This window comes from Gorilla gorilla, chromosome 22, assembly GCF_029281585.2.
Source record: "Gorilla gorilla gorilla isolate KB3781 chromosome 22, NHGRI_mGorGor1-v2.1_pri, whole genome shotgun sequence".
In the NCBI taxonomy this organism is placed as follows: domain Eukaryota; kingdom Metazoa; phylum Chordata; class Mammalia; order Primates; family Hominidae; genus Gorilla; species Gorilla gorilla.
The window spans coordinates 35,659,196-35,686,417 of NC_073246.2; the positions used below are offsets into that span (position 1 = coordinate 35,659,196).

General features: G+C 39.4%; 1 protein-coding gene across 12 annotated transcripts in view; it reads left to right on the forward strand.

Moving 5' to 3' along the window:
• ITSN1 (intersectin 1) overlaps positions 1 to 27,222 on the forward strand; it is a 258,350-nt gene that overhangs the window by 115,243 nt on the left and 115,885 nt on the right. For all 12 annotated transcript variants that reach the window (XM_019017661.4, XM_019017665.4, XM_019017662.4 and 9 more), the window contains 8 exons: positions 4,222 to 4,285; positions 8,398 to 8,535; positions 10,241 to 10,356; positions 14,602 to 14,864; positions 17,263 to 17,412; positions 17,502 to 17,642; positions 23,693 to 23,780; positions 24,226 to 24,365. In XM_019017661.4, coding sequence (XP_018873206.1) covers positions 4,222 to 4,285; positions 8,398 to 8,535; positions 10,241 to 10,356; positions 14,602 to 14,864; positions 17,263 to 17,412; positions 17,502 to 17,642; positions 23,693 to 23,780; positions 24,226 to 24,365 — 1,100 coding nt within the window. The remainder of the gene's footprint in view (positions 1 to 4,221; positions 4,286 to 8,397; positions 8,536 to 10,240; positions 10,357 to 14,601; positions 14,865 to 17,262; positions 17,413 to 17,501; positions 17,643 to 23,692; positions 23,781 to 24,225; positions 24,366 to 27,222) is intronic.

The window sequence follows — 27,222 nt, forward strand, 5'->3', positions numbered from 1 at the left end:
ATTTTATGAAGTCAGAATCCCCAAAGCAGTTCACTCAGCTGCAGGAGAAGCAAAATATCAAGAAAGTTGAGAAAAGGTTTCAGTATATAACATGGCCCAAAATAAATATATAATTTATATTTGTAATCTCTTGTTTTTCATCCTTCTTGCTTTTGTTTTTTGTGGGTTTTTGTTTTCAGGAGCTAAAAAGCACTTCTTTTCTTTCTTTTTTTGAAACAGAGACTTGCTTTGTTACCCAGGCTGGAGTGCTGTGCTGCGATAGTAGCTCACTGCAGCCTTGAACTCCTGGGCTCAAGCAATCCTCTCACCTTAGCCTCCTGAGTAGCAGGGACTACAGGCATGCATGCACCACCACACCTGGCTAATTTTTTTAAAAAAGTTTTCTTTAGAGGTGGGATCTTTGTTGTCCAGGCTGGTTTTGAACTCCTGACCTCAAGCAGTCCTACCACCTTGTCCTCCCAAAGTACTGGGATTACAGGCACCCAGGCTGAAGTACAGTGACATAATCATGGTTCACTGCTGCCTGGATTTCCCAGGCTCGGGGGATCCTCCCACCTCAGCCCCCCAGTAGCTGGGACTACAGGCATGTGCCACCGTGCCCAGCTAATTTTTTGTATTTTTTGTAGAAACTGGGTTTTGCCATGTTCCCCAGGCTGGTCTTGAACTCCTGAGCTTAAGCGATCTGCTTACCTCTGCCTCCCAAAGTGGTGGGATTATAGGCATGAGCCACTGCATCTGGCCTTAACAGTGGCACTGTTTACCCCACTGACTATCTGGGTTGATTTAGCCGATACATCCTGTTGGACACCCTGTTCTTCCTTCATGGCTTGATGTGTAACTGTTGCATGCCCTTAAAAGAGACAGCCTTATAAAATAGAGAGGGGTCATTCTTTAATTAAGGTTATGTAAGAAGCTCTAGAACTCTGGTATTCCTGTTAATAATGCTAGCCCTTCTTCTCAAAGAGGTATTTTATTGTTGCATTCTGAAACAATGAATATGCTATTTGGTAATTCATCTATTAATCAGAAAAGCTAAAGTCTTAGTCACTGTTTTAAATAAAGCTCATTTCATGTAGTTACTCTCTCCTTTCTAGCCATACTTCCCTGCCCAAACATGGATGCCAGAAGTGGGGTTTGTGTGCTTGGGATTTCTGGTTTTATTCCTATGTTCCCTTATAAGCCAGTACTCCAAAACCAATATCCCTTTATGTACCTAGGTTTCCACAGAAGAGTTCTGTGCACTCAAAGCTCAACTGTGTGTTGTCCAAATGTGCTAAGATGCTATCTTAGCCGTTGCTGATCTATTTTTAATATTTTGCAATGTTGATTTAGGACATATGTAGACAAATAGTAGAATTACAAGAGATAATTGTGATCTTCTAGTGTGGGGATTGGCAAACATTTTCTGTAAAGAATAGCACAATAAATATTTTAGGCTCATAGGTCATATGTTCTCTGCTGCAACTACTCAACTTTGCCATCGTAGCATGACAACAGCCATATATCATGCTTATATCAGTGGATATGGCTGTTTTAATAAAACTTTGCTTACCAAAACAGGCAGTGGGCCAGATCTGGCCTAAGGGCTATAATTTACCAATCCCTGTTGTAGATTATTTTCCTCATTTCACAGATGGAAGAACTTCATTTTAGAAAGTTAAAGTAGTTTTGTTAATGTCACATGCCATTAGGGAGTCAGGACTAGAATCCAAGTCTCCTGATATCCAGGTTTAGAGCTACTTCTTCACATTTATTGTTAGGCTTTTTATGTGTAATAGATAAAATATTAACTTCCTTTTTTATAGTTCTGGAGTAAGGGCAATTGTTACAAGTGTAAATTAAATCACCCACTAAAGTTTTGTTAATTCTACTTTGTTACCAACATTCTAGATACAATGTTACCTGAACTTTGCTCATTCCATTGTACCACAGTCCTTTAGAATCTTCACATGAATTCAGTAGATTGTTTTTTATTCTTAGATGCTCCCAAAACACACACATGCTCATGTACGCACACACATCCAGCAGGAATGTGTTCATATATTCACCAAAAGTTAGAATGCTCACTATTAATAGTAGCCCTAATTGAAGACTAACTGAATGCCTATCAACAGTGTAATGGACAGGCCGGGCACAGTGACTCATACCTGTAATCCCAGCACTTTGGGAGGCCAAGGCGGGTGGATCACGTGAGGTCAGGAGTTCGAGACCAGCTTGGCCAACATGGGGAAACCCTGTCTCTACTAAAAAAAAATAGAAAAATTAGCCAGGTGTGGTGGCGCATGCCTGTAGTCCCAGCTATTCAGGAGGCTGAGGCAGAAGAATCATTGAACCCGGGTGGTGGAGGTTGCAGGGAGCCAAGATGGCGCCACTGCACTCCAGCCTGGGTGACAGAGCGAGACTCCATCTCAAAAAAAAAAAAAAAAAAAGAAAAGAAAACAGTAGAATGGACAATGAATTAGGATGTAATGACACAATGATACACTGCATAGCAGTGAGGATTAATGTTGTACAACTCTACATGACAATATATTGAGCAAAATAAGCCAGGTGGAACAGCGGACAGGCTATTTGGTTAGAAGTTAGGCTACCTTGGCGGTAGGTGAGTCTAAAAGAGAGCCAAATAGGGGCATCTGGGGTGCGATTATACTCTCTTTCATGACCTCCATAGTGTTTGAGTATTTTCACTTTGGAAAATTAATTCAGCTGTATACATGTGCACATGTATATATCCACATGTATCTGTATGTGTGCTTTTCTGTCAGGATTTTATATGTAAATAAAAGTTGAACTATTGTCAGTAATGTTACCTGCCATTAGAGCACCTCTCATGTGCTAATGTGATGCTAAGCTCACTGCCCCAGTGGATCATAGACCGGTTTATCTGAAATGAGCAAACTAGGGTCCAGACTACCTCGCCCAGTCACTCAGCAAAGTCTAGACTAAGCCAGGACTAGAGCCTGCAGCTCCTTGGTTCCCTGACCTCTACTGCTGGCCATGCAAAAACACATCCAGTTTTGTGGTTTTTGATGAGGTGACGTTTGAATAATGAAATAGCAAAAAGCAAAAACATATTCACCAGAATCTTCCCAACAAAATTGCCACAGCCTTCCATTCCTCTGTCCAGCAGTCTTCCTGGGACCACACCTTGAGAGGCAGTGCTGGAAAGGAAGACGTATTTATTTCTCCCTCTCGACTGTTTATTTAAACTGAGTCTCCTACTGTGCGTTTGTCTGATGTCTAAGGCCACTTTCATACCAGAAGTGAAGATGTTTGTGATTATTTTAAGAAATGAGAGCTTATTTTGAGAGAAGAGTAGAAATTCCAGGCATTCTTCTTTTTTTTTTTTTTCTTGGCTAACATAGGAAATGTGTTTTGTTTTTTTTTTTTTAATTGAGACAGTGTCTCACTCTGTTGCCCAGGATGGAGTGCAGTGGCATAATCTTGGCTCACTGCAGCCTCCGCCTCTGGTGCTCAAGCGATCCTCCTACTTCAGCATCCCGAGTAACTGTGACCACAGGCTCATGCCACCATTCCCAGCTAATTTTTTGCACTTTTGGTGGAGATGGGGTTTTGCCATCTGGTCTTGAACTCCTGAGCTCGAGCCATTTGCCTGCCTCAGCCTCCCAAAATGCTGGGATTACAGGCACGAGTGACCACACCAGGCTGGAAATGTGTTTTACTCCTGGCTATTAGCGCTTCCTGCAACTTTTTTTTTTCTTTTTAAGTCTGTTTAGTGAAACAGTTTCCCGGCGATCTCTCCGAGGTCCCTTCCTCCTCTAAGATTCTCCGAATCTTCCCTGAATTTGCCTGAGGTTGAGCAGGGTGGAGACAGCAGGTGGTAGCAGCGGCAAAAGATGTTAAACTTAAAGAGAATAAGTTTCAAGTTTGTAAATAAAGCCCAATACAAATAAAGATGGTAATGTGGACAAAAGGTCAGGTTATATTTTGAAACTCTAAATCTTTCACATGGTCATTCTTTATCAAACATCCATTTAACAAAAATTTATTATGTGTCAGATGCTGTGCTCTGTGTTTCTCCTCTTTTTCATTGGGGCTTAATTTCCTTTTTACAAAGCCCCTGCAGTAGTAGCAAATGTTATTTAAAGCATTGTGATTGCATGAGGTCATGGAGTAGTCCATATACGCAGAACCCTGGTCCTCCTGTACGGTGAGTATTTGCTGACTCATCTGTATGTCCTTTTCCTGGTTCCTGTTTAGGCCCCCAAGCAAGAACTATTCTTATGCAATCAAGTTTGCCACAGGCTCAGCTGGCTTCAATATGGTAAGGAATGAAAAGTTCTTTGGTTTGGATAAAGTAGAAACTTGCTTAGATTGGTGTGGCCTCATGGGTTTTAGATTAGTACCGTTTTTTATGGGGGAATATGTAGAATTTGCTTAATTTCAATGAGTTGTAATGATTGCCTCTTTTATAATACTATTTCCCCTCTCGATTTTGAAAAGTACAAAAGCAGATTAATACAATGAATTCTGAAGGAGTGATAATACAACTTAACAATTCTGAACTCGTGACCAGTCTTGGCTCTCCCTTTCTTTGATTTCTTTTTCTTTTTTTTTTTTTTGAGACGGAGTTTTACTCTAGTTGCCCAGGCTGGAGTGCAGTGGTGTGATCTCGGCTCACCGCAACCTCCACCTCCCAGGTTCAAGCAATTCTCCTGCCTCAGCCTCCTGAGTAGCAAGGATTACAGGCATGCACCACCATGCCCGGCTAATTTTGTATTTGTAGTAGGACAGGGTTTCTCCATGTTGGTCAGGCTGGTCTTGAACTCCCAACCTCAGATGATCCACCTGCCTCAGCCTCCCAAAGTGCTGGAATTACAGGCGTGAGCCACCACGCCCAGCCTCTTTGATTATTTTAAGCCATATGTTAGTTATTATATAATTTCTACTGCAAATATTTTAGCTTGTATCTTCAAAAGAGAGGGATTTTCCTTTTTTCATTTATTATTATTATTATTATTATTATTACTTTTGAGATGGAGTCTCGCTCTTTCATCCAGACTGGAGTGCAATGGTGCCATCTTGGCTCACTGCAACCTCCACTTCCCAGGTTCAGCCTATTCTCCTGCCTCAGCCTCCTTAGTAGCTGGGACTACAGGCATGAACCCCCACGCTTGGCTAATTTTTGTATTTTTAGTAGAGACAGGGTGTTGCCATGTTGGCCAGGCTGGTCTCGAGCTCCTGACCTCAGGTGATCTGCCCACCTCAGCCTCCCAAAATGCTGAGATTCCGGGGGTGGGCACTGCGCCTGACCGACTTTCTTCTTAGCACAGTCAGAATAGCATAGCAATAGCTCACCTAAATTTTTTAGTAGTCATCCTTATCATTAAATTAATCAGGGGATGTTCAAATTCCTTAGAGTGCCTCAGAATGTTTTTATAGTTCATTTGTTCAGCTCAGGACTGAAATAAGCCTGTATTTTGCAATACTTGATTGTTCCATCTTTTATGTCTCCTTTAATCTATAAATTTCCCCTTGTCTTGTTCTCTGCTTCTTTTCCCAAGTCCCCCAGGCCGCCCCTCAACCAAAAAAAAAAAAGAACTCCGTTAAAAACAAACCAGATCATTTGTCCTGTAGTTTCTTAATGGCTTAACTTTTGAAGATTGCGTCACTGTGGGATTGTCTAATTTGTTTCTGTATTTCCTGTAAATTGGTAATTAGATCTAGAGCAAAGTTTCTCAACCCCAGCACTATTGACATTTTGGGCCCGATAAGTCTTTGTTGTTGGGGGATGTCCTGTATACTGTAGGATGTTCAGTAGCATCTGTGGCCACTACTCACTGGATGCTAGATGCCAGTAGCATGAGTTCCACACCCAGCATGACAATCAGAAATGTCTCCAGACTTTGATAGATGTGCCTTGGGGTACAGAATCTTCCCTGGTTGAGAATTGCGGATCAGATTTGATTTTTTTTGTTTTGTTTTTGATAAGACTGTGCCAGAGAGGTCTCTGTGTACTCTCCTCAAGAGGCACATAATGTCTCTTGTGTAATGATTTTGAATAGCTATCGATGAGCATTGCCTGGGTCCTACAGGCTTCCTTAAATTTAAATGTTAACTAGAATGGTTTCTTAAGAAGTGTGCATGTTATAGCTGTATGTTGGTGATTGTCCCTGGAAAATAAACCTTGTCTACAAGGCTTACTGCAAAGTTCGTGATTTTCTTGCAGGCCACATTGATAGGGTTGTTTCACAAATGATCAAGCTCTAATGCAGCTTCCTTTGCCCTTCTCTTCCCTTCTGTTTTGTATGAAAGAGCTTGCCTTTGGCAGTAGACTAGACCAGTTAATAAACATCTTATATCTTTGACACACCCAGAACTCTTTAAATCAGGGTATTGAACAGTATCCTAGGGCCCCCTGAAATATAAACTTAAGATCTAACATTAATGGAGGTTGGTTGACAATTTATTAGGTTGTTCTCATGATACCAGATTATATTGAAATATTTATTTTAAATTTCTCATTTATAACTTATCCTATTTGAGAAAAACGCTTGAGGCTTCTTCTGTTAGAATGTTATATTCTGCTGCTACACACTAAAAAAGATATTTTAATTAAATGCTTATAATAATAATTTAGGTAAGTGTGGTGAAAAAACAAGAATTTCAGCCACCTTCTGACTGGTTTACCTAGGACTGGCTAATTGTGAGACACAAAAAGGAACAGAATAAGGAAGAGCGGGCCGGGGTTTCATTTTATTTCATTTGCATTTCTTTTTAAAACTGGGTATCTTGCATATGGGAAGGGCAAAACTAAAGGAACAGAAAAAAGATCAGCAGTTGCCAGGGGATGGGGGCAAAGGAGGGAGTTGCAACAATCAGACGTGGAATTTTAGGTAGAGCTGACACTATTCTGTATGTTGTGGTTCATGTTTGTCAAAACTCTCAGACTTATACTCTAGAAGGTGTGCATTCTACTTTATCGAAATTATAACAAAAAAAAGTTTATAGCACCTAAGGAAATTTCAGAATTAAGAAGGTTTCTTAATTTTTGGCATTGGCAAAGCCAGTTTCCCATTGCATTTGTCCTGTTGACATTCTAGTGAATGGATGTGTTGTCATGTATCTTCTTTTGATGGTCCAGAAATTGTTTAGTAAAATCACATTCTTGGACTTGCCAGGAAGATGTTTGCTGTAATTAGCTACTTGGGCAAGTTCATTATGAAGAATGATGGAGATTGAATCCTGAGATTGAGGAAGAGGAAACACTTTGACTCTGTGGCTGGAGTTCATAAAGATCCACTGTGTAGGCCTAGATTAAGGGGTGGCCAGCTCTGCCCAGTGGGCCGAATCTGGCCTGCATCTGTTTTTGTGAAGAAAGTTTTTATCATACAAATAGCCATGCCCATTCATTTATATGTTGTCTATGGCTACTTTTCTGCCAAAATGACAGAATTCAGTATGATAAGGATTGTATGTCTTATAAACTGTAAAATATTTACTACCTGACCCTTTACTGATAGTTTGTCATTTCCTGGTCTAGAGCAGAACATTTAACAATATAGAGCTGGGTATGGTGGTTTATGCCTATAATCCCAGCGATTTGATAGGCTCACTTGAGGCCAGGACAGATCAGCCTGGGCAACACAGTGAGACCCCCATCTCTACAAAATATTTTAAAAATTAGCTAGGCATGATGGCGCACACCTTATAATCTCACGTTTGGGAGGCTGAGGCAGGAGGATCATTTAAGCCCGGAAAGGCTGTGGTGAACTGTGATCATGACTGCAGTGAGGCTGCAGTGAGCTGTGACCGTGACTGCGGTGAGGCTGCAGTGAGCTGTGACCGTGACTGCGGTGAGGCTGCAGTGAGCTGTGACCGTGACTGCGGTGAGGCTGCAGTGAGCTGTGACCGTGACTGCGGTGAGGCTGCAGTGAGCTGTGACCGTGACTGCGGTGAGGCTGCAGTGAGCTGTGACCGTGACTGCGGTGAGGCTGCAGTGAGCTGTGACCGTGACTGCGGTGAGGCTGCAGTGAGCTGTGACCGTGACTGCGGTGAGGCTGCAGTGAGCTGTGATCGTGACTGCGGTGAGGCTGCAGTGAACTGTGATCATGTCATTGCACATCAGCCTGGGTAACAGTGAGAGCTCATCTGTTAAAAAAGATACATGGAATATGAGTATGTTATATTTTAAATATGCAAAGGTTGGGGAAGAGTATCATTATAATCATAGCATTTGTTGAATGAGGAACACTGTCCCAACTACTTGTAATTTTATCTTTGCAGCAGTATAAAATAGGTACTATTTTGACAAAATGAGGGACAAAGAGACTCGGCCTGTGGTCAATAAGAAAACATAACTTTTAAATCACTAATGAATAGTAAAAAGCATGAATTTTCATGAAACCGGATTACAGTTAACTTTTTGTTGAATAGGAATCTTTCTGACATTGATCAAGATGGAAAACTTACAGCAGAAGAATTTATCCTGGCAATGCACCTCATTGATGTAGCTATGTCTGGCCAATCACTGCCACCTGTCCTGCCTCCAGAATACATTCCACCTTCTTTTAGGTAAGGAACATGGGCTCTGATCAGGAATTGTATGCGGAGTATATGAATTCCAAACTTGGCTTTATTGACTATGTGTCTTACCTGATTTTCATCCCTGACAAGGAAACTAAGTATCCGTGAATTCTAGAGACTCTCATCTAGGTCTGTGTTAATCTTGGGCCCATTTTGTTCTTCAAAGTACTTGTAGTATATTAGTGAAACAATGAAGTAAAACATCAAAAGATTCTTGATTTTCTACCAACCTATGTCATCAATGCTTACCAGAAATTTTCACAACAGATGCCAGCAGCAAGAGAGAAACTGCATGAGCCTATGCATAGAGAAGAAACCAAGGAGATCACACTTGTGAATTCCACACATTTCAGTGGTAACAAAAGCTGCTAGCAATGTAGAAATTATAATCAGGAAGACAATTAAAGAAAATTACCCTGGACTGAAAGACAGTCTCAGTAAAGATGTCAAGAGAGTCACCTGAGGTCCAGTATTATGACTGGCATCCTCATTTACATCCATGTATGCATGCACACGCTGTCCAGGACAGCTCTGTCTCCTGGCTTTGAACATAAAAACTGAATATGATATCTTACAAGTACAAAGGACAATGAAAGAAAGATTAAGATTTCTGACCTGAGTCCTCAAACTGCAGGAAGGACTGGGGCAAAGTCCCCTTTAAATGAAGAGAAATAGAGCCATTACTGTCAGCACACACGTGGTACAGGAGCAAGCTGAGGAAACTGTGACTATGTAGGAAGCAACAGGTAGCTGAGGCACTTTGCCTGTGAAATCCCACAACTGCAACATTGGAAGCTGATAATAAATGCGTAAAAAGGATTAGGAGACGGTTTAAACACAGCAAAGTTAAAAGTGTAAAGTGGGGAGGGTGGTGCGGTGGCTCACGCCTGTAATCCCAGCACACTGGGAGGCCGAGGCGGGTGGATCACCTGAGGTCAGGAGTTTGAGATCAGCCTGGCCAACATGGTGAAACCCCGTCTCTACTAAAAATACAAAAATTAGCCGGGCGTGGTGGCAGGCGCCTGTAATCCCAGCTACTCGGGAGGCTGAGGCAGGAGAATCGCTTGAGCCCGGGTGGCGGAGGTTGCAGTGAGCCGAGATTGCACCATTGCACTCCAGCCTGGGGGACAAGAGTGAGACTTCGTCTCAAAAAATAAAATAAAATAAAATAACATAAATAAATAAATAAAAGTGTAAAGTGGAAGAAATTAGTAAACAAAGTGATTTGTTTTACTAACTATAAAGTATAGACATTGCATGTGTTTCTTAGGGGGTGAAATGGAGAGATGGGAAAGGGAAGAGAGATGCTCCCAGTGAGCTGAGCTGCTGATCTTCCCTTGGAGGAATTTAAGGTTACTTGAGAGGGCAATGGAAATAGCAGCTCCCACTTAGTGCTCACCATGTCCCAGGCATTGTTCTTACAACTTTTTGATTATTAACTACTTTCATCCTTTGGAATTGTTTCAGTTTTGGTGGTGATTCTTAAGCTTGGCACTCAGAGTTTGATGACATTCAAATATTCATTAAAAAACTCTTTGTAAATAGAGAAGACCAAATGTTTATATTTTCCTTACTGTAAATGAAATTTGCTCCATGGCATGGTAAAATCTTTAAAAATTCTTCTTCATAACTTGTCCAACTCCACCCAGACAGCTCTGTGTGAATCTGTTTTTCTTTTTCCCCGCAATTGCAGAAGAGTTCGATCTGGCAGTGGTATATCTGTCATAAGCTCAACATCTGTAGATCAGAGGCTACCAGAGGAACCAGTTTTAGAAGACGAACAACAACAATTAGAAAAGAAATTACCTGGTAAGGCAGCCTTTATGTTGAGTTAAATCATTTAATTAAACGAAATTAGAGATTTCCTATCTCTAAGACGAAGATAGAGGTAAACATAAATTTAGTTTTTGACATTTTTGCCTTGTAACTTAACTGACCTTAGTCGGAGATAATTGTTAATTAAGCTTGTGGATTTGGGTCTGGATAGAGAAATAAGAACATTATGCACTCTGCTAATGCACCGTTGTTCTAACTTGTAACTTGAAATCTGATTATAAACTGCTAAACAAAAATTATGTAAATGTTATCCATAGAATATACAACACTAAAAACTGATGAGTATTAAGGTGATGAATACCACCAGTGCAGAAATAGAAAGTCAGATCATCTACTGTTATTTTCTCATGTTTTTATAAGAGAATTGGAAACTCCTTAATTGCAGGAACCTATTTTAAATTTAATGTGAACCTATTTTATTTTATTTATTTTGTTTTTTGAGGTGGAGTCTCACTCTGTTACCCAGGCAGGAGTGCAGTGGCGCAATCTAGGCTCACTGCAACCTTCGCCTCCCAGGTTCAAGTGATTCTCCTGCCTCAGCCTCTGGAGTAGTTGGGACTACAGGCACGTGCACCACGCCCGGCTAATTTTTGTATTTTTAGTAGAGATGGGGTTTCACCATGTTGGCCAGGCTGATCTCAAACTCCTGACCTCAAGTGATCCACCTACCTCAGCCTTCCAAAGTGCTGGGATTATAGGCATGAGTCACTGCGCCCAGCCTGAACCTATTTTAAATAATCCTCATTTACAATGATAAATCCATCATACTATTAAAATATTCTAAGGTGGCTATGAATTATTAATGATGAGATGATAATGATACTAAGAAGCAAATGAAATTATGGAGTCTTTTATGATAAATACTTTGTCAGTGTCATTTTGCTGCATTTAAGATGCTCAGCAGTTAATTGGTCTGGTCAGAACACTAGCTGTCCCAGTTTATTGTCTAAACTAAATTACCTTTTGTTCACTGATGAAATACTATTGGAAATATTTTACGTGCAAGCATGCATGTTGAGCAAAGAATCTAAATGTTAATACATGGTTCATATTTTCTAGAAACTTTAAAATATATTAGAGGATTTAAGACATCCATATAAGCAATCACTTAAGCAGTATGTGAGTGGGATAAATTCCTGGAGAGTATTATAGATGCGCAACAGACCTCACTTATGGTTGGTTGGTGTAGACTGGGGAAGATATGAGGAATTAAATGTCTGTGGAAGAGATCACAGTTGAGTTGAGAGTTGAAGATGAATAGGGTCACCACAAGTGGAAGTGAGAATAGTTCAGGTTTTGATAACAATGAGAATGAAATTTCAATGGCAGATAAGGACAGGAATGCTTGGAATGCAGAATTTTCTTTTTCTGTTTTTAGTAGACATTCATTTAAAATTTTGAACAGGAAGCAACATTATCAGAGATTTCATTTGTGCATTCATTCCTTCAACAGCCATTTATTATATGCCTCCTACATACTAGGAATATTGCCAGATGCTGGAATTAAAAAGATGTATAGAGACTTGGAGAGTTTTTAAAATTGAGATGAGATTCACATAATACAAAATGTACAGTTCAGAGGCTGTCTTAGTCTGCTTGGACTGCCATAACAAAATAGCATAGACCGGGCAGCTTGAACAGTGGGAATTTTATCTCTCACCGTTCTGGAGGCTGGAAGTCCAAGATCACGGTGTGCAGATTTGGTTCCCAGTGAGGGCCCTCTTCGTAGCATGCAGACAGCAGCCTTCAGTTTTTTTGCTCACATGGGATTTCCTTGGTTTGTGCATGCAGAGGGAGACAGATCTCTCCTCTCTCTCTTTTCTCTATCTCTGTCTCTGCCTTTTTTTTTTTTTTTTTTTTTTTTTTTTTTGAGACGGTGTTTCGCTCTTGTTGCCCAGGCTGGAGTGCAATGGCGTAATCTCGGCTCACTGCAGCCTCCGCCTCCTGGGTTCTAGCGATTCTCCTGCCTCAATCTCCCAAGTAGCTGGGACTAAAGTCATGTGCCACCACACCCAGCTAATTTTGTATTTTTAGTAGAGACGGAGGTTTCACCATGTTGGTCAGGCTGGTCTTGAACTTTTGACCTTAGGTGATCCACCCACCTTGGCCTCCCAAAAAGTCTTCGGATTACAGGTGTGAGCCACTGCGCTCGGCAGTCCCTGTCTTTTTATAAGGATATTAATTTATCATAAGGGCCCCACTCTCAACGGCTAATTTTTTTTGTTTTATTTTGTTTTTGAGATGGAGTTTTGCTCTTGTTGCCCAGGCTGGAGTGCAGTAGCGCGATCTTGGCTCACCACAACCTCTGCCTCCCGGGTTCGAGCAATTCTTCTGCCTCAGCCTCCCGAGTAGCTGGGACTACAGGCATGTGCCACAACACCCAGCTAATTTTTTATTTTTAGTAGAGATAGGGTTTCTCCATGTTGGTCAGGCTGGTCTTGAACTCCTGACCTCTGGTGATCTGCCTGCCTCGGCCTCCCAAAATGCTCGGATTACAGGCGTGAGCCACTGTGGCTGGCCAGCTAATCTAATCTTAACCTTCCAGAGGCTCCATCTCCAAATATCACATTAGGGTAATTAGGGCTTAAACATATGGATTTTGGTGAGGCGACACAAACATTCAGTTCCTAACAATGACATTTAGTGCATTCACAGTGTCTTGCAGCCACAACCTCTCTTGTCCCAAGATATTTTCCTCACCTCACAACAAAACTCCGTATCCATCACTCCCTCCAGCCCCTGGCAACCACCAATCTGCTTTCTGATTCTTGGGATTTACCTATTGTGGATATTTCATATAAATGGATTCATATATGACTGTTTATGACTGACATCTTTCACTTGGCACAATATTTTTGAGATTCATCCACCTTGCAGCATGTATCATTACATCATCCCTTTCTGTGGGAGGGGGATTTTGAATTTTTTTTTTTTTTTTTTTGAGACGGAGTCTGCTCGTCACCCAGGCTGGAGTGCAGTGGCGCAATCTTGTCTCACTGCCACCTCTGCCTCTCAGCTTTAAGTGATTCTCCTGTCTCAGTCTCCCAAGTAGCTGGGGTTATAGGTGCCTGCCACCACACCCGGCTAATTTTTTTGTATTTTTAGTAGAGACTGGGTTTCACCATGTTGGCCAGGCTGGTATGGAACTCCTGACCTCAAGTGATCCGCCCACCTCAGCCTCCCAAAGTGCTGGGATTACAGGTGTGAGCCACTGGGCCAAGCCAGGACTTTGAATTTTAAGATATCAGAGTAGAGGATACCATCTCCTCTGAAATCACCAAAGGTGAGCAAGAAAACCAAAACATACTTGCCCGCTTTCATCTCTAATCGCTGACTACAGTACGTGAAGGAAGTCTGTCTAAAGCAGTGAAGTCCAAACAGGAATGTGGGAAGAAGCCAAAGAAGGATGCTCACAGCTGCAGATCTCAAGGCAGAGTGAGAAGCGATGGTTCTTAGATGTGGACCAGGGACTGGCATGCTGCACAGGGTGACAATGAGCACTCCCCTGGCTGGCGTTGGTACCAAGGAGGATTGCGTGAGGCCAACACAGAAATGAAATAGACACTGCTGAGGACAGTAAGGGACATGGATGATGGGACTGTAGAAAATGAAGAAATAAAATGGACATAAAGTATTAGAAAAAAAAGGATAGAACTGAGTAATCATTCTAAATTTATAATTGATGTGTCAAAGAAGGAAACTGAATAAGGGGTTAGAAAAAATTGTTGACTGACTGTGATCTCCATAAGGATCAGGGCACAGCTTGTTCTTCAGTGTGAAAAGCCGAATGCCCACCTTTCACTCTGCTTTGAGAAATCTTGTGAGAATAGAGGACTCATCAGCACGGTTACAAGGCAAAGGGAAGGAGGGAGAGAGACAGAGACTCATGGTCCAGAAGAGAGGGGGTTAATTCCTAGGGCAAGCTCATGGGAAGAAGGGAAAGGATGGAGTAACAGGGAAGGAAAGGAGTCTGGATGGTGATGTAGAACTGCTAGATAAGGATCTTTTAGAAACAGTGTTTGGCGTGGAGGAGAAGATATAAACAGAGAGGTTAGGCAAAGGGGGTTTCCGTTGTGCTCATTAACAAGGACACAGAAGCTTAGGGAGTTCTGGGTTTGAGTTTGTACTACAAGTTTCAAATACATTGGTGAGTTTTCCTTTGAAAAGAGTACGTTGAAAATCTTGAGTTTTCATAGTTGCTGTGTTCCTTGTCTGAAGTAACGTTTGAAGATAAGAAGCGGGAGAACTTTGAACGTGGCAACCTGGAACTGGAGAAACGAAGGCAAGCTCTCCTGGAACAGCAGCGCAAGGAGCAGGAGCGCCTGGCCCAGCTGGAGCGGGCAGAGCAGGAGAGGAAGGAGCGTGAGCGCCAGGAGCAAGAGCGCAAAAGACAACTGGAACTGGAGAAGCAACTGGAAAAGCAGCGGGAGCTAGAACGGCAGAGAGAGGAGGAGAGGAGGAAAGAAATTGAGAGGCGAGAGGTAAGCAGGCGAGAGTGGAGCCACCCCGAGTTAGTGTGCGATCACCCCTTTTCAGAATTATCCAAGTGATCTATTCACGCCGTCTTTGTCTTTTTACAATTCAGTAGTTTTAGTATATTCCCAAAGTTGTGCAACCATTGTCCCTAATTCCAGAACATTTTCATCACTCCAGCTCTTTACCCATTAAGCAGCTACTCCCCATTTCTTTCTCCCTCCAGCTCCTATCATTAATTTTACTTTCTATCTTTCTAGATTTACTTATTCAGGACATTTTTTATAAATGGAATCATCAATATATGGACTTTTGTTTCTGGCTTTCATTTAGCATAATGTTTTCAAGGTTCATCCACATTGTAAAATGAATCAGTCCTTTATTCCTGTTTATGGCTGAGTAATATTTCGTTATATGGGTATACCACATTTTTTAATTCATTCAGCAGTTGATGGTCATAGTGGCTATTATAAACAATGATGTTATGAACATTAATATACAAGTTTTTGATGATACAATTTAGTAACAAACCACTGATACCAGTTAAGTGTTTTTCCAGACTGTTTTGTCTGTATACACCTATATAAAAATATAAAGGTTTATGTGGCGGAGAGTGTAAGGGCTGTATAATTTTTTAAAAACCACTGTAATAGTATCATACCAATTACATTGTTCTGCAATCTTCTTTTTTTTTTTTTTTGTTTGAGACAGTCTCACTCTGTCACTTCCAGGCTGGAATGCAGTGGCATGATCTCAGCTCACTGCAACCTCTGCCTCCTGGGTTCAAGCGATTCTCCTGCCTCAGTCTCCTGAGTAGCTGGGATTACAGGTGCCCGCCACCACGCCCAGCTAATATTTCGTATTTTTAGTAGAGATGAGGTTTCACCATGTTGGTCAGGCTGATCTCGAACTCCTGACCTCGGGTGATCCACCCGCCTCAGCCTCCCAAAGTGCTGAGATTACAGGCATGAGCCACCGTGCCTGGCCCGTGCAACCTTCTTTTTAAACTCTTTTAAAAATGTGTCTGGGACATCCTCCCTATATTCTATGAAAGACTTCATAAATTTAGCGCCATACCTGGAAAGGGGCTAAGCAAATTTTGTCTCTCTTTCCAATTTTAGTACATTACTGCAGAAGCAACACATGGTTCTCTCATGTGAATGAAAGATAAAAATGAGGAATTTTTCGATGTAAAAAAATAGCCTGAGTGCTGTGCCTCAAGCCTGTAATCCCAGCACTTTGGGAGGCTAAGGAGGGATGATTACTTGAGGCCAGTAGTTAGAGGCCACTGCATTCCAGCCTAGGTGACAGAGCAAGAACCTGTCTCAAAAAAAGAAAGAAACAAAACTTATAGCCATAACTCCTTTTTTTTTTTTTTTTTTGAGACAGGCTCTCGCTCTGTCACCCAGGCTGGAGTGCAGTGGCGCGATCTCAGTTCACTGCAACCTTCACCTCCTGGGTTCAAGTGATTCACCTACCTCAGCCTCCGGAGTAGCTGGGATTACAAGCGTGAGCCACCACGCCTGGCTGATTTTTGTATTTTTAGTAGAGACGGGGTTTCGCCATGTTGCCCAGGCTGGTCTCGAACTCCTGACCTCAGGTGATCCGCCTTCCTCAGCCTCCCAAAGTGCTAGGATTACAAGCGTGAGCCACTGCGCCCGGCCCCGTAACTCCTTTTTGTTCGGACAGACACTAACAAAATTTTAATTTTCAGAATGAACAAAGGCAAACTTTTCTTCAACGTACCAAAAAAATGATATTCTAGAGTATTTATTCAGAATTATTTAATAGACATTTACCATGTGTCAGGTGTAGTTGGATGACCCATGAGTCAGAGGCAATTCCGATAGACTTTCAGATGCTCTGATATGTACTCTATCTAGCAGTCGTCAGAGCCAGTCGTTGGAGGGAGCAAAAGCTTTTGTGGTAAAAAGGAAATGAATGATTGGGAAGCGGGGAGTCGCAGACTTTTAAAACGAGTTAAGTAATAATTTCTCTTTTGGTGGAGTAAAATCAACTTTTGTTTGTTTTTGTTCAGGGGTGTTTTAGTTTGATTTTACTACATAAATTTTCCTTCTTGGCGTGTCAGTAAATAAGGAGCATTTTTAGTTAGCACATCAAGCATTCTTGAAGGCATAAAGAATGGAATTCTAATGGGGAAATGATCCTGTCATCTTACGTAAATATAGTATTATGTAAATATAATACCCAGTTCTGTGTATTCCCTTTATTCCCATAGAAGGAATACTGTATTTTTATGTAATTTTTCGTTTTGTAATGTGATTTCTTGTAATGCTTAATATTTCATCCCTAAAAGGAAAGACTTCCTAGATGCCATTTTTGTGAAAAGACATTGTGTAGTGTAAGAACTGAAAAATTAGTAATTTGTCTCTGTAAATGTCACAGGCTGCAAAACGGGAACTTGAAAGGCAACGACAACTTGAGTGGGAACGGAATCGAAGGCAAGAACTACTAAATCAAAGAAACAAAGAACAAGAGGACATAGTTGTACTGAAAGCAAAGAAAAAGACTTTGGAATTTGAATTAGAAGCTCTAGTGAGTGAAGTTTGGTTATACTTTGGAAATATACTAAGATGGAACCATTAAAAACAGTAATAATTTTTATTATCTTTCATTTGTTCAAGAATGATAAAAAGCATCAACTAGAAGGGAAACTTCAAGATATCAGATGTCGATTGACCACCCAAAGGCAAGAAATTGAGAGCACAAACAAATCTAGAGAGTTGAGAATTGCTGAAATCACCCATCTACAGCAGCAATTACAGGTGAGGAAATGTGCCTCTTAAAAGCTATTAAACTGGCATCCTTTTCTCTAATTCATTTCATTTACTTACTTATTCAGTAAACATTAAGCAACTGTCTTGTACTAGGCACTGGGAAGCAAAAATGAAGTAGACAGGGTCCTTGTGTGAAAAGTAGCCTGTCAAGGAGACAAACTCAGCAAATATTTACTGAGCACTGCTTCGGGCCAGGTGCTTTTGCAGTTTCTGAGGCTACAGCAGGGACAGACACTCTGTCTTCTGGGAGCTTACCCTCTGTTTGCAGGAGGAACAGAGACTAACAAAATAAAGTGTGTACTGTATTAGAAGATGAAAAGTGCTATGGAGAGTGAGTAGGGAAGGGAATAGAGAGTCCTAGGGATAGGAAATGTTGTGATTTTAACTAAGGTAGCCAAGACAGGTCTTTCTGGATGGTGACATTTGAGCAGAGACTTGAAATTAATGACAGGCTAAGCCATGTGGGTATCTGGCAGAGCAAGATCTAGGCAGGGAAATAGCAGTGCCAAAGTCCTGAGGCCGTAGCAGGACTCTGAGATGCCAATTACAGCAAGGAGACTACTGGGTAGGGCAGGTGGGAGCTGGATCACACAGAACCTGTAGTCCACCAACAGGACTTTGGCTTTACTGTGGTAATTACAATAAATAAGTACACTTAAGTATTTTAGGGGGTCATATGAGAGCTATATGTGTACTAAATAGTTGGAGACACACAGAGCACTTTTAGTAGTTCTGTCTTCATTTTAAAGCCTATCCAAAGTTGTTATAATATCACCTGGTTTGGTATCAAGTGCTGAACTACAGGGGCATCAAATTCATGTAAATATTGCCTGCGGATGATCATATTTGCCTGTGACTCCTTTATGTTAGGCTTTTTCTCAGCATGATGTTTTTGAGATGTATCCATGTTACTGAGTGAATGACTCTTTTATTTCTTTTCATCGCTGAGTAGTGTTTCCTTATATGTCCATTCACCTATTGGTTGATATTCAGGTTCTTTCCAGTGTGGAACTTTTATGAATAAAACTGCAGTGAGCATTTATGTACAAGTCTTTATGTGGAAATGGTTTATTTCTCTTGGGTAAACTTTTAGGAATGGAACTACTGTGTCATGTAAGTGTATATTTAACCCCATAAGAAACTGTCAGGCTGGGCACAGTGGGTCACACCTGTAAACCCAATACTTTGAGAGGGCAAGGTAAGAGGATTGCTTGAGCTCAGGAGTTTGAGACCAGCCTGGGCAACATAGCAAGACCCCATCTCTAAAAAAAAAAAAAAAAAAACTTAAAAATTAGCTGGCATGGGGGCATTCACCTGTAGTACCTGCCTGAGGCAGGAAGACCACTTGAGCCCAGGATATCGAGGCTGCGGTGAGCTATGATTGAGCCACTGACTGCCTGGGCCACAGAATGAGACCCTGTTCAAAAAAAAAAAAAAGAGAGAGAAAAGAGAAAGGAAAGAAAGAGAACTGTCAAACTGCAAAGAGTTTGTACCATTTTACATTCTGATCATTTAATTTATATTTCCCTGAAGGCTAATGATGTTGGGAATCATCTTACATGTTTATTGGCGAGTATCTTTTACTGTATATCTTCGTTGAAGTGTCTGAACAAATCTTTTGCCCATTTTTTATTCGGCTGTTTGTCTTACTATTTACTTGTAAAAGTTCTTTTTATATTCTTAACAAGTCATTTGTCAGATACGTGTTTTGCAAATATTTTCTCCCAATCTGGCTTGGGTTTAATTTTTGTTAATGGTATTTTTTAAAGGGCAGAAGTTTTAAATTTTGATGAAGTTCAGTTTACCATTTTTTTTCTTTTGGTGTTCATGCTTTTTATGTTCTATCTGAGAAATCTTTGACTACCCCATGACTGCAAATATTTTATTTTCTTCTAGAAGTTTTTGGGGCTTAAAAAAATAATTTTTACAAGTTTTTATAAATTGAAAAAAACTTAAAATTTTAAGTTTCATAGTTGTATCTTATATGTTTAGGTCTATGAGCTATTTCAAGTTGATTTTTGCAGATAGTATAAGTAAAGGTTGAGGTTTATATTTTTACATACTGATACACAGTTGTTATAGCACCATTTATTAAAAACACTGGCTTTTCTCCCATTGAGTTACCTTGGTAGCTTGTTGAAAATCAGTTGAACATATTTGTAATGGTCTATTCTGGACTCTATTCTGTTCTTTTAATCTGTCTGTCCTTTACCAGTACCTCACCCTGTTGATACCTAATTTTTGAAGTCAAGTGATACGAATTCTCTGTTACTGTTCTTTTTAGAATTGTTTTTGGTTATTCCAGGTCCTTAACATTTCCATGTACATTTTAGAATGAGCTTATCAGTTTTTACAAAAATGCTTGGAATTTTGTTGGAATTCCATTGAATTTATAAATCAATTTGGGAAGATCTGACATCTTAGCAATAGTAAATCTATGGCATAAATCTCTATTTAGGTAGTTATAAATTTCTCTCAGCAATGTTTTGTAGTTTGCAGTGTCCAAGTCTTGTAGATACTTTGTAAAGTTTATCCCTAAGTATTTTGTGGCTTTTGATGCAATTGTATATTGCATATTTTTATTTTAGTTTCCAGTTGTTTGGTGCCAGTATATGGAAATAGAATTTATTTTTGTATATTGACCTTATATCTGTGATTGCTTAACTAACTTCCTTTGTGTGTCTTACTTTGTTGACCAGAACCTCCCATACTATATTGGATAGAAGTGGGAAGAGCCTTGTTCCCTCTCGATGAAGGAAAGCTCTCTCACCATTGAGTATAGTGTTAACCAGGGTTCTTGTAAACACCTTTTATCAGGTTGATGGACTTCCCTTTTTGCTGAGGGTTTTTATGATGAATGGGTGTTGAAATAGATCATATGTTTTTTCCCGCATCTATTGAGATAAGTATGTGTTTTTTCTTTCTTATTTTGTTAATATGATGAAATACATGGTTGCCATTTGAATGTTAAATCAGCCTTCCATTCTTGGGATAAACCACTCTTGGTCATGGTATATTACCCTTTATTAAAATATTTCACTACATTCCATTTCCCATTATTTTATTAAGGATCTTTTTAAATCTGTTGAATTCAATTCAACAGAGACATTGGTTTTTAGTGTTCTTCTAATATTCTTGTCTAGTTTTGATATCAGGGTAATGCTGGCCTCAGAAAATGAGTTGGAAAATATTCCTTCCTCCTCTATTTTCTAAAAATGTTTGTGTTGAAATAGCATTTCTTCTTTAAATTTTGGTGGCATTCACCAGTGAAGGCCTCTGGGCCTGGAGCTTTCTTGAAGACTTAATTATAAAATTCATTATGTAGGTATAGGGCTATTCTGATTTTCTTCTTCTCCTTGAATCTGTTTTGATTATTTTTATCTGTCAATGAATTTGTTTTTATTATCTAAATTATTAAATTTACTTGTATAAAGTTGTTTATAATATTCTCTTATTGTATGTAACTCTGTAGTATCTGTAGTGATGTCTCTTCTTTCTTTGCTGATATTGGTAATTTGTGTCCTCTCACTCTGTCTCCGTGCTTCCTTCTCCTTTTCCTTCCTAACCCCTTCTTCTCTCCTTTCTCCTACTCTATCTCTCCTCCTTCTTCTTTTCTTGATCAGTCTATCTGGAGTTTGTTTATTTTTAAAAAATAAGTTCTTGGCTTTATTAATTCTTTTTTTTTTAATAAGCCCTTGGCTTTATTGATTTTCTCTGTGGTATGTCTGTTTTCTGCTTTATTTTTGTTCTTTTTCTCTTGTTTCTTCCATTTACTTATTTGGGGTTTAATTTTCTTTTCTCAAGCTTCATAAGGAGGAAGTTTAGATAATTGATTTTGGACCTTTCATCATTTTTGATACAAACATTTTAAGCTTTAAATTTCCATCTAAACACTGACATTGCCATATCCCACAAATTTTTAATATGTTGCATTTTCATATTTATTCAATTCAAAATCTTTTTTAAATTTTCTTTGTAATTTCTTCTAATTCTTTCACATTTATTGAGATTTATGGCTCAGCATATGCTCTGTCTTGGGGAATATTCTATGGGTGCTTGAAAAGAATGTGCATGCTGTTGTAATTAGGTAGAGTGTCCCCTAAATGTCAGTTAGATCAAGTTGATTCATGGTGGTCTTCAAGTCTCCTGTGTCTTGACTGATTTTGTGACTACTTTTATTAGCTACTGAGAGTGGAACACTGAAATCCTGATCATTGTGGATTTGTATATCTTCCTTTCATTTCTGTTCAATTATTGTTTCATGTACTTTGAAGTCCTAAGAAACTCCTTATACATTTGAAATTTGAGATTTGTAAAGGAAAAAGTACCAGAAGTTGATTGCTGGAAATTATTTTAAAATATTACAAAATGCATGCACCTTTTTAAAGTATATTTTTCTTTTCTTTTCTTTTCTTTTCTTTTTTTTTTTGAGACAAAGTCTCACTGTTGCCCAGGCTAGAATGCAGTGGTGCGATCTCGGCTCACTGCAACCTCTGCTTCCCAAGTTCAAGTGATTCTCCTGCCTCAGCCTCCCCCGTAGCAGGGATTACAGGCAAGCGCCACCACGCCTGGCTAATTTTTATATTTTTTGTAGAGATGGGGTTTCACCATGTTGGCCAGGCTGGTCTCGAACTCCTGACCTCAGGTGATCTGCCCACCTTGGCCTAAGTGTATTTTTCTATGTGTTAACTCTCTTTATGTGTCTTTTGTTAACTCTTGAGGTAAAGTTTCATAAAATATTCTCCTGGAAAATTTAGGGATGAAGGCCATGTGTTTATTAAACTAAGTATTATCACCTAATACTATATGACCAAGTACAATTTTTATTAAAGATTGATGCTTAGACTGTTCGCTTGTTGATAATATGATAAAAATCAAGATTCCCACAAAAGTAATGAAGTAAAAAATAAAACATTCTTTGAAGAAAGAAAAGTATGTAGTAGGTAATCAGATATTGGTTCCCTTTCTGTACAGGGATTAGCAGATACTTGCTTTGGAGATAAGTCAGATCTGATTTGTGTATTCTGTTTTATCAAGATTTTTTTTTCTGGTGTGGATTATTCATAGGAGAAGATGCTTCTAAATTCTAGCTATTGAGTTAACTCTTTCTACCATTTAGACATGCATTACACAGAGATTTATTCCACATAAGCCAGTCTGTATCTAAAGGTGGTTATTCCAAAATGGACTGGTTTTTAGCTTCTGATGAAAAATTTTAATTAAGGTATTTTTAGTTTTTCAAACAAAAAGTCAATACACAGAGCTCATTTTCTATCAAGGTAAAAATAAAAGTCAAATATTCTTTATTATAACCTAGGAAGGCTGCCATTTTACTGAAACATGCAGAAACTATACAGGATATTTTCGGCTAAATTTAAGCAAATACTGTTCTTGGCAAGTTAACCACAAAAATTCCAAACAGCCTGTGCAGTGTGGCTTAACTTTTTTCTTGTGTCAGTTAAAAAAATAGTTGCTTCAAAACTTTTGTGTACCTGTTTAAAATTCCATCCAGTGTGGTGGAAAAATATATACAGCAGCTAAGATTCTAGTTGTTAAAAATCTTTGATTTCTGTTTCTAACTTCAGGTATACGGTAAACCTAAGTTCAGCCTTAGTAAGTATCAAAGTTCAGGATAGAGTAATAGGGTAGCTCCTATTTAGACCACTGAGTTAGTTTACAAACAGTAGGATCACTGCATTTGCATTTGATTCCGGTGCCATTGGAAGATCATTACTTCAATTTATCTCTGTGGAGTAGTACTTAATGTACATTTTTTGAAGCTTATAAATATCCAGTAAGTCAACAAAAATAGAAGAAATATCAGGGAAGCTATAACTGTGTAGGGAAAAGCATTTGGCAAACAGAGTTAATTTCTTGGCAAGAAAGCAGGAGCCACACCTAATTAATAATTAAATGCAGCTTCACCATGCAGGATTTGGGAAGAGTCTGAGAAAACTGACTTAAGCTCTGCCTGGATCTTAATGTAGATGTGGTAGCCTTCCCTGTCATTCATTACTATTTTCCTCCTTCCTTCCCAGGAATCTCAGCAAATGCTTGGAAGACTTATTCCAGAAAAACAGATACTCAATGACCAATTAAAACAAGTTCAGCAGAACAGTTTGCACAGTAGGTGTTTTATTTTTAAAGTTGACCTTTTCTTTATTCTTTCTTTTTTTGACATGGAGTCTCACTCTGTCCCCCAGGCTGGAGTGCAGTGGCACAATCTCGGCCAACTGTAACCTCCGCCTCCCGGGTTCAAGATTCTCTTGCCTCAGCCTCCCAAGTAGCTGGGACTACAGGTGCATGCCACCACAGCCAGCTAGTTTTTGTATTTTTAGTAGAGATGGGGTTTCACTATATTGGCCAGGCTGGTGTCGAACTCCTGACCCCAGGTGATCCGTCCGCTTTGGTTCCCCAAAGTGCTGGGATTACAGGTGTAGGCCACCGCGCCCAGCCTTTTCTTATTTTTTAACCAGCAAGAATTTCCTTAAGTGAAATGAGAACATTAAAAAACATTTTCCTCACTGCAAATTAAAGTTTTTCTTATCTTTGCGATGTTTTTCAAAAATAGGAGATTCACTTGTTACACTTAAAAGAGCCTTAGAAGCAAAAGAACTAGCTCGGCAGCAGCTACGAGACCAACTGGATGAAGTGGAGAAAGAAACTAGATCAAAACTACAGGAGATTGATATTTTCAATAATCAGCTGAAGGTAACTCTTCTATGTGTACCTGCATGTGTGTCCTACCTTTAATTTTTTTAACTGTCCAAATGATTGGTTGCTATTTAATCACAGGCAGAAAAATTTATTATGCCATTGTGAGACAATCTAAATTGCACTTTTCTCCTTGAAAATATAAAAATGAATTTGGCATCTATAAATTAGGGCTGAATGAGTGGCCCCAGCATGACATCTATTTTTAACCTGAATCATATTTTGACACATCTCCATTCTTTTGTCTGTTTATAGTCACATCAACTTGATTCCAAAAGCTTTATCTTTCTTATGTTCTTTGAATACTACTAAAAGGGATTGTTTTCTTTTTTAAAACTAAGAATTTTTCTGCCACTTCTTATCTTCATTGCGCTTAAATGTAGATCTTTATTTTGTTACCTCATTTTTAAATCTTACTGTTTTAGTGGAGTAATTGCTTTTGTCTCTTGTGGCAGAAGTGGTGTATGGTTTTGTCACATTTGCACAGTAAAATTGGGAAAATGCCAGAACTCTGAGGAAATGTAAAATGGTTAGATCACAGCCTTTTCCAGATTTGGTGTTTCTGATTTAACTTTACAACTGTATCATCTTAAGAATGTTAATTCTTGGCCGGGCGTGGTGGCTCATGCCTGTAATCCCAGCCCTTTGGGAGGCTGAGGCAGGCGGATCACGAGGTCAGGAGATCGAGACCATCCTGGCTAACACGGCAAAACCCCGTCTCTCCTAAAAATACAAAAAATTAGCCGGGCATGGTGGTGGGCGCCTGTAGTCCCAGCTACTTGGGAGGCTGAGGCAGGAGAATGATGTGAACCCAGGAGGCGGAGCTTGCAGTGAGCCAAGATCACACCACTGCACTCCAGCCTGGGTGACAGAGCAAGACTCTGTCTCAAAATAAAAAGGAATGTTAATTCTTAAAATCAGAACACAAACAGTTTATTTCTTATAAACAATCATATACTACTTTAGATGTATGTAGATATTAGCATTTTTGTTATTCTTATAAGAAATTGGATGTTATACTTTTTTCCCCCTCCAAATATTTGTTTTCCTTTTCTAACTTAAAATTCTTTTTAAGCCAGTTCAGCTTTTGACAGTAGGAAGAAGTAAAACTCCTATTCTATAATTCTAAAAACAAAATTAAAAATTAGCATATTTGAAACTATGGTTGACCTTTGGATTGAGATTCTAGGCCAAATTGTCTAGACATCTGAGTTTGAGGTATGTGTGCTGTTCTTTCAGAGTATTAGGTAATGATCTTTTCTCAATTGTACGATTCCAGGAAAGTGCTCTTAGGGGAAATATTATTTGAGCCAACTTAGTGTTTTTCTTCACTTTGCTTTCATGCTTACATGGTGTGTGTATGTGTGTACACTATATATGTTCTATATTCATGCATATATGATTATGTATGGTATGTCAGTATTGGAAGTACAGCTGTAAATTAACCATCTCTAGAATAAGTGCAATTAGAAAAAAAAAAAAAAGAATAAGTTCAATTAAAGTATGCTCACATTAACTTTCATTGTCACTTGTCTCTTTTATAAGCAAAAAAAAAAAAAAAAAAAAATAGCACTGTTGCAAAGCCTACATTGCTTTTTAATAGTCTCTTGGGATATAAACTGTTAAATGTTAAGCTCTCTTCTGAACCCACGCAGTAGTCCAGATTTGTGCCTTCACATTGATTCTTTTTCTAGAAATTTGACTCCCCTAAACAAGGTTCAGGTATTAGAAAATGATACTCTAGTGAGAGGCTTTTGATAAATGTCTAGAAGATTAAATAATTTTGGTGATTGAATTTCTGTTGCCATTACTAAAGAGAACACCCTTAATATGTGGCGAGTCACCCCTACTTTGTTTAATTGACTATGGCTGCTTTCAGTATCACAGAGTTTCTTACCTAAAGGCCAATTTTAGCCCCCTTTTCCACTGGCCCTTTTTCCAAATATGCTTATTTTTAAATAAGAGTATTTCTTCTTGTTTTTTAATTTTAATTTTGGCTTTCTCTTATTAACTTTAATTAATATGATGAGTTTAAAAAAAATCACAGGTCAGGTCGGGTGTGGTGGCATGTGCCTGTAATCCCAGCACTTTGGGAGGCAGGTGGATCACTTGAGCAAGTGGATCATTCGAGACTAGCCTGGGCAAAAGGGTGAAACCCTGTCTCTACAAAAAAAAAAAAAAAAAAAAAACACACACAAAAATTAGTCGGGTATGGTGGCATGTGCCTGTAGTCCCAGCTACCTGGGAAGCTGAGGTCAGAGAATCACTTGAGTCTGGGAGGTTGGGGCTGCAGTGAGCCATGATTGTGTCACTGCACTCCTGCCTGGGCAACAGAGTGAGACCCTGTCTCAAAAAACAAACAAACAAAACAGTAAACAAATCACAGGTCAGTATAACTATATTGTTTTGTTATTTAACACGCATTTGGAGGACTTAGTGAATATGTTGTGTTATGGTTATTATCTCTAGTATTCCTCTCAAACCTGGTAAAGCCAAAACAAACAATTAAATTGGAGAATCAAAAGATTTATAGAATTTGATTGAGACAACTCAGAGATGGATTTATCATTTAGTCTCTTAAGTGTCACTTGCCCACTTTTCTTTGTTGTAGCCACACTGGAAAATGAAATACTTTTTTTGTGACTTTAGAGCATGTGTCCATTAGCAACCATGTTTTCTTGGATGAAGAGATAGGCCAGGAGGAGCCAGTCTCCTGACTCTTGGGGTTTCTTCAGTGCCCCTCTTGATCGGCAGTGCCTTTAGAGCATCCATGCTGATGATGCAAAAATTACTTCTGCCTTCCTGGGATGTGTCATTTCACACATCTAACCTGATAGTGTGAATTTGTTGTATC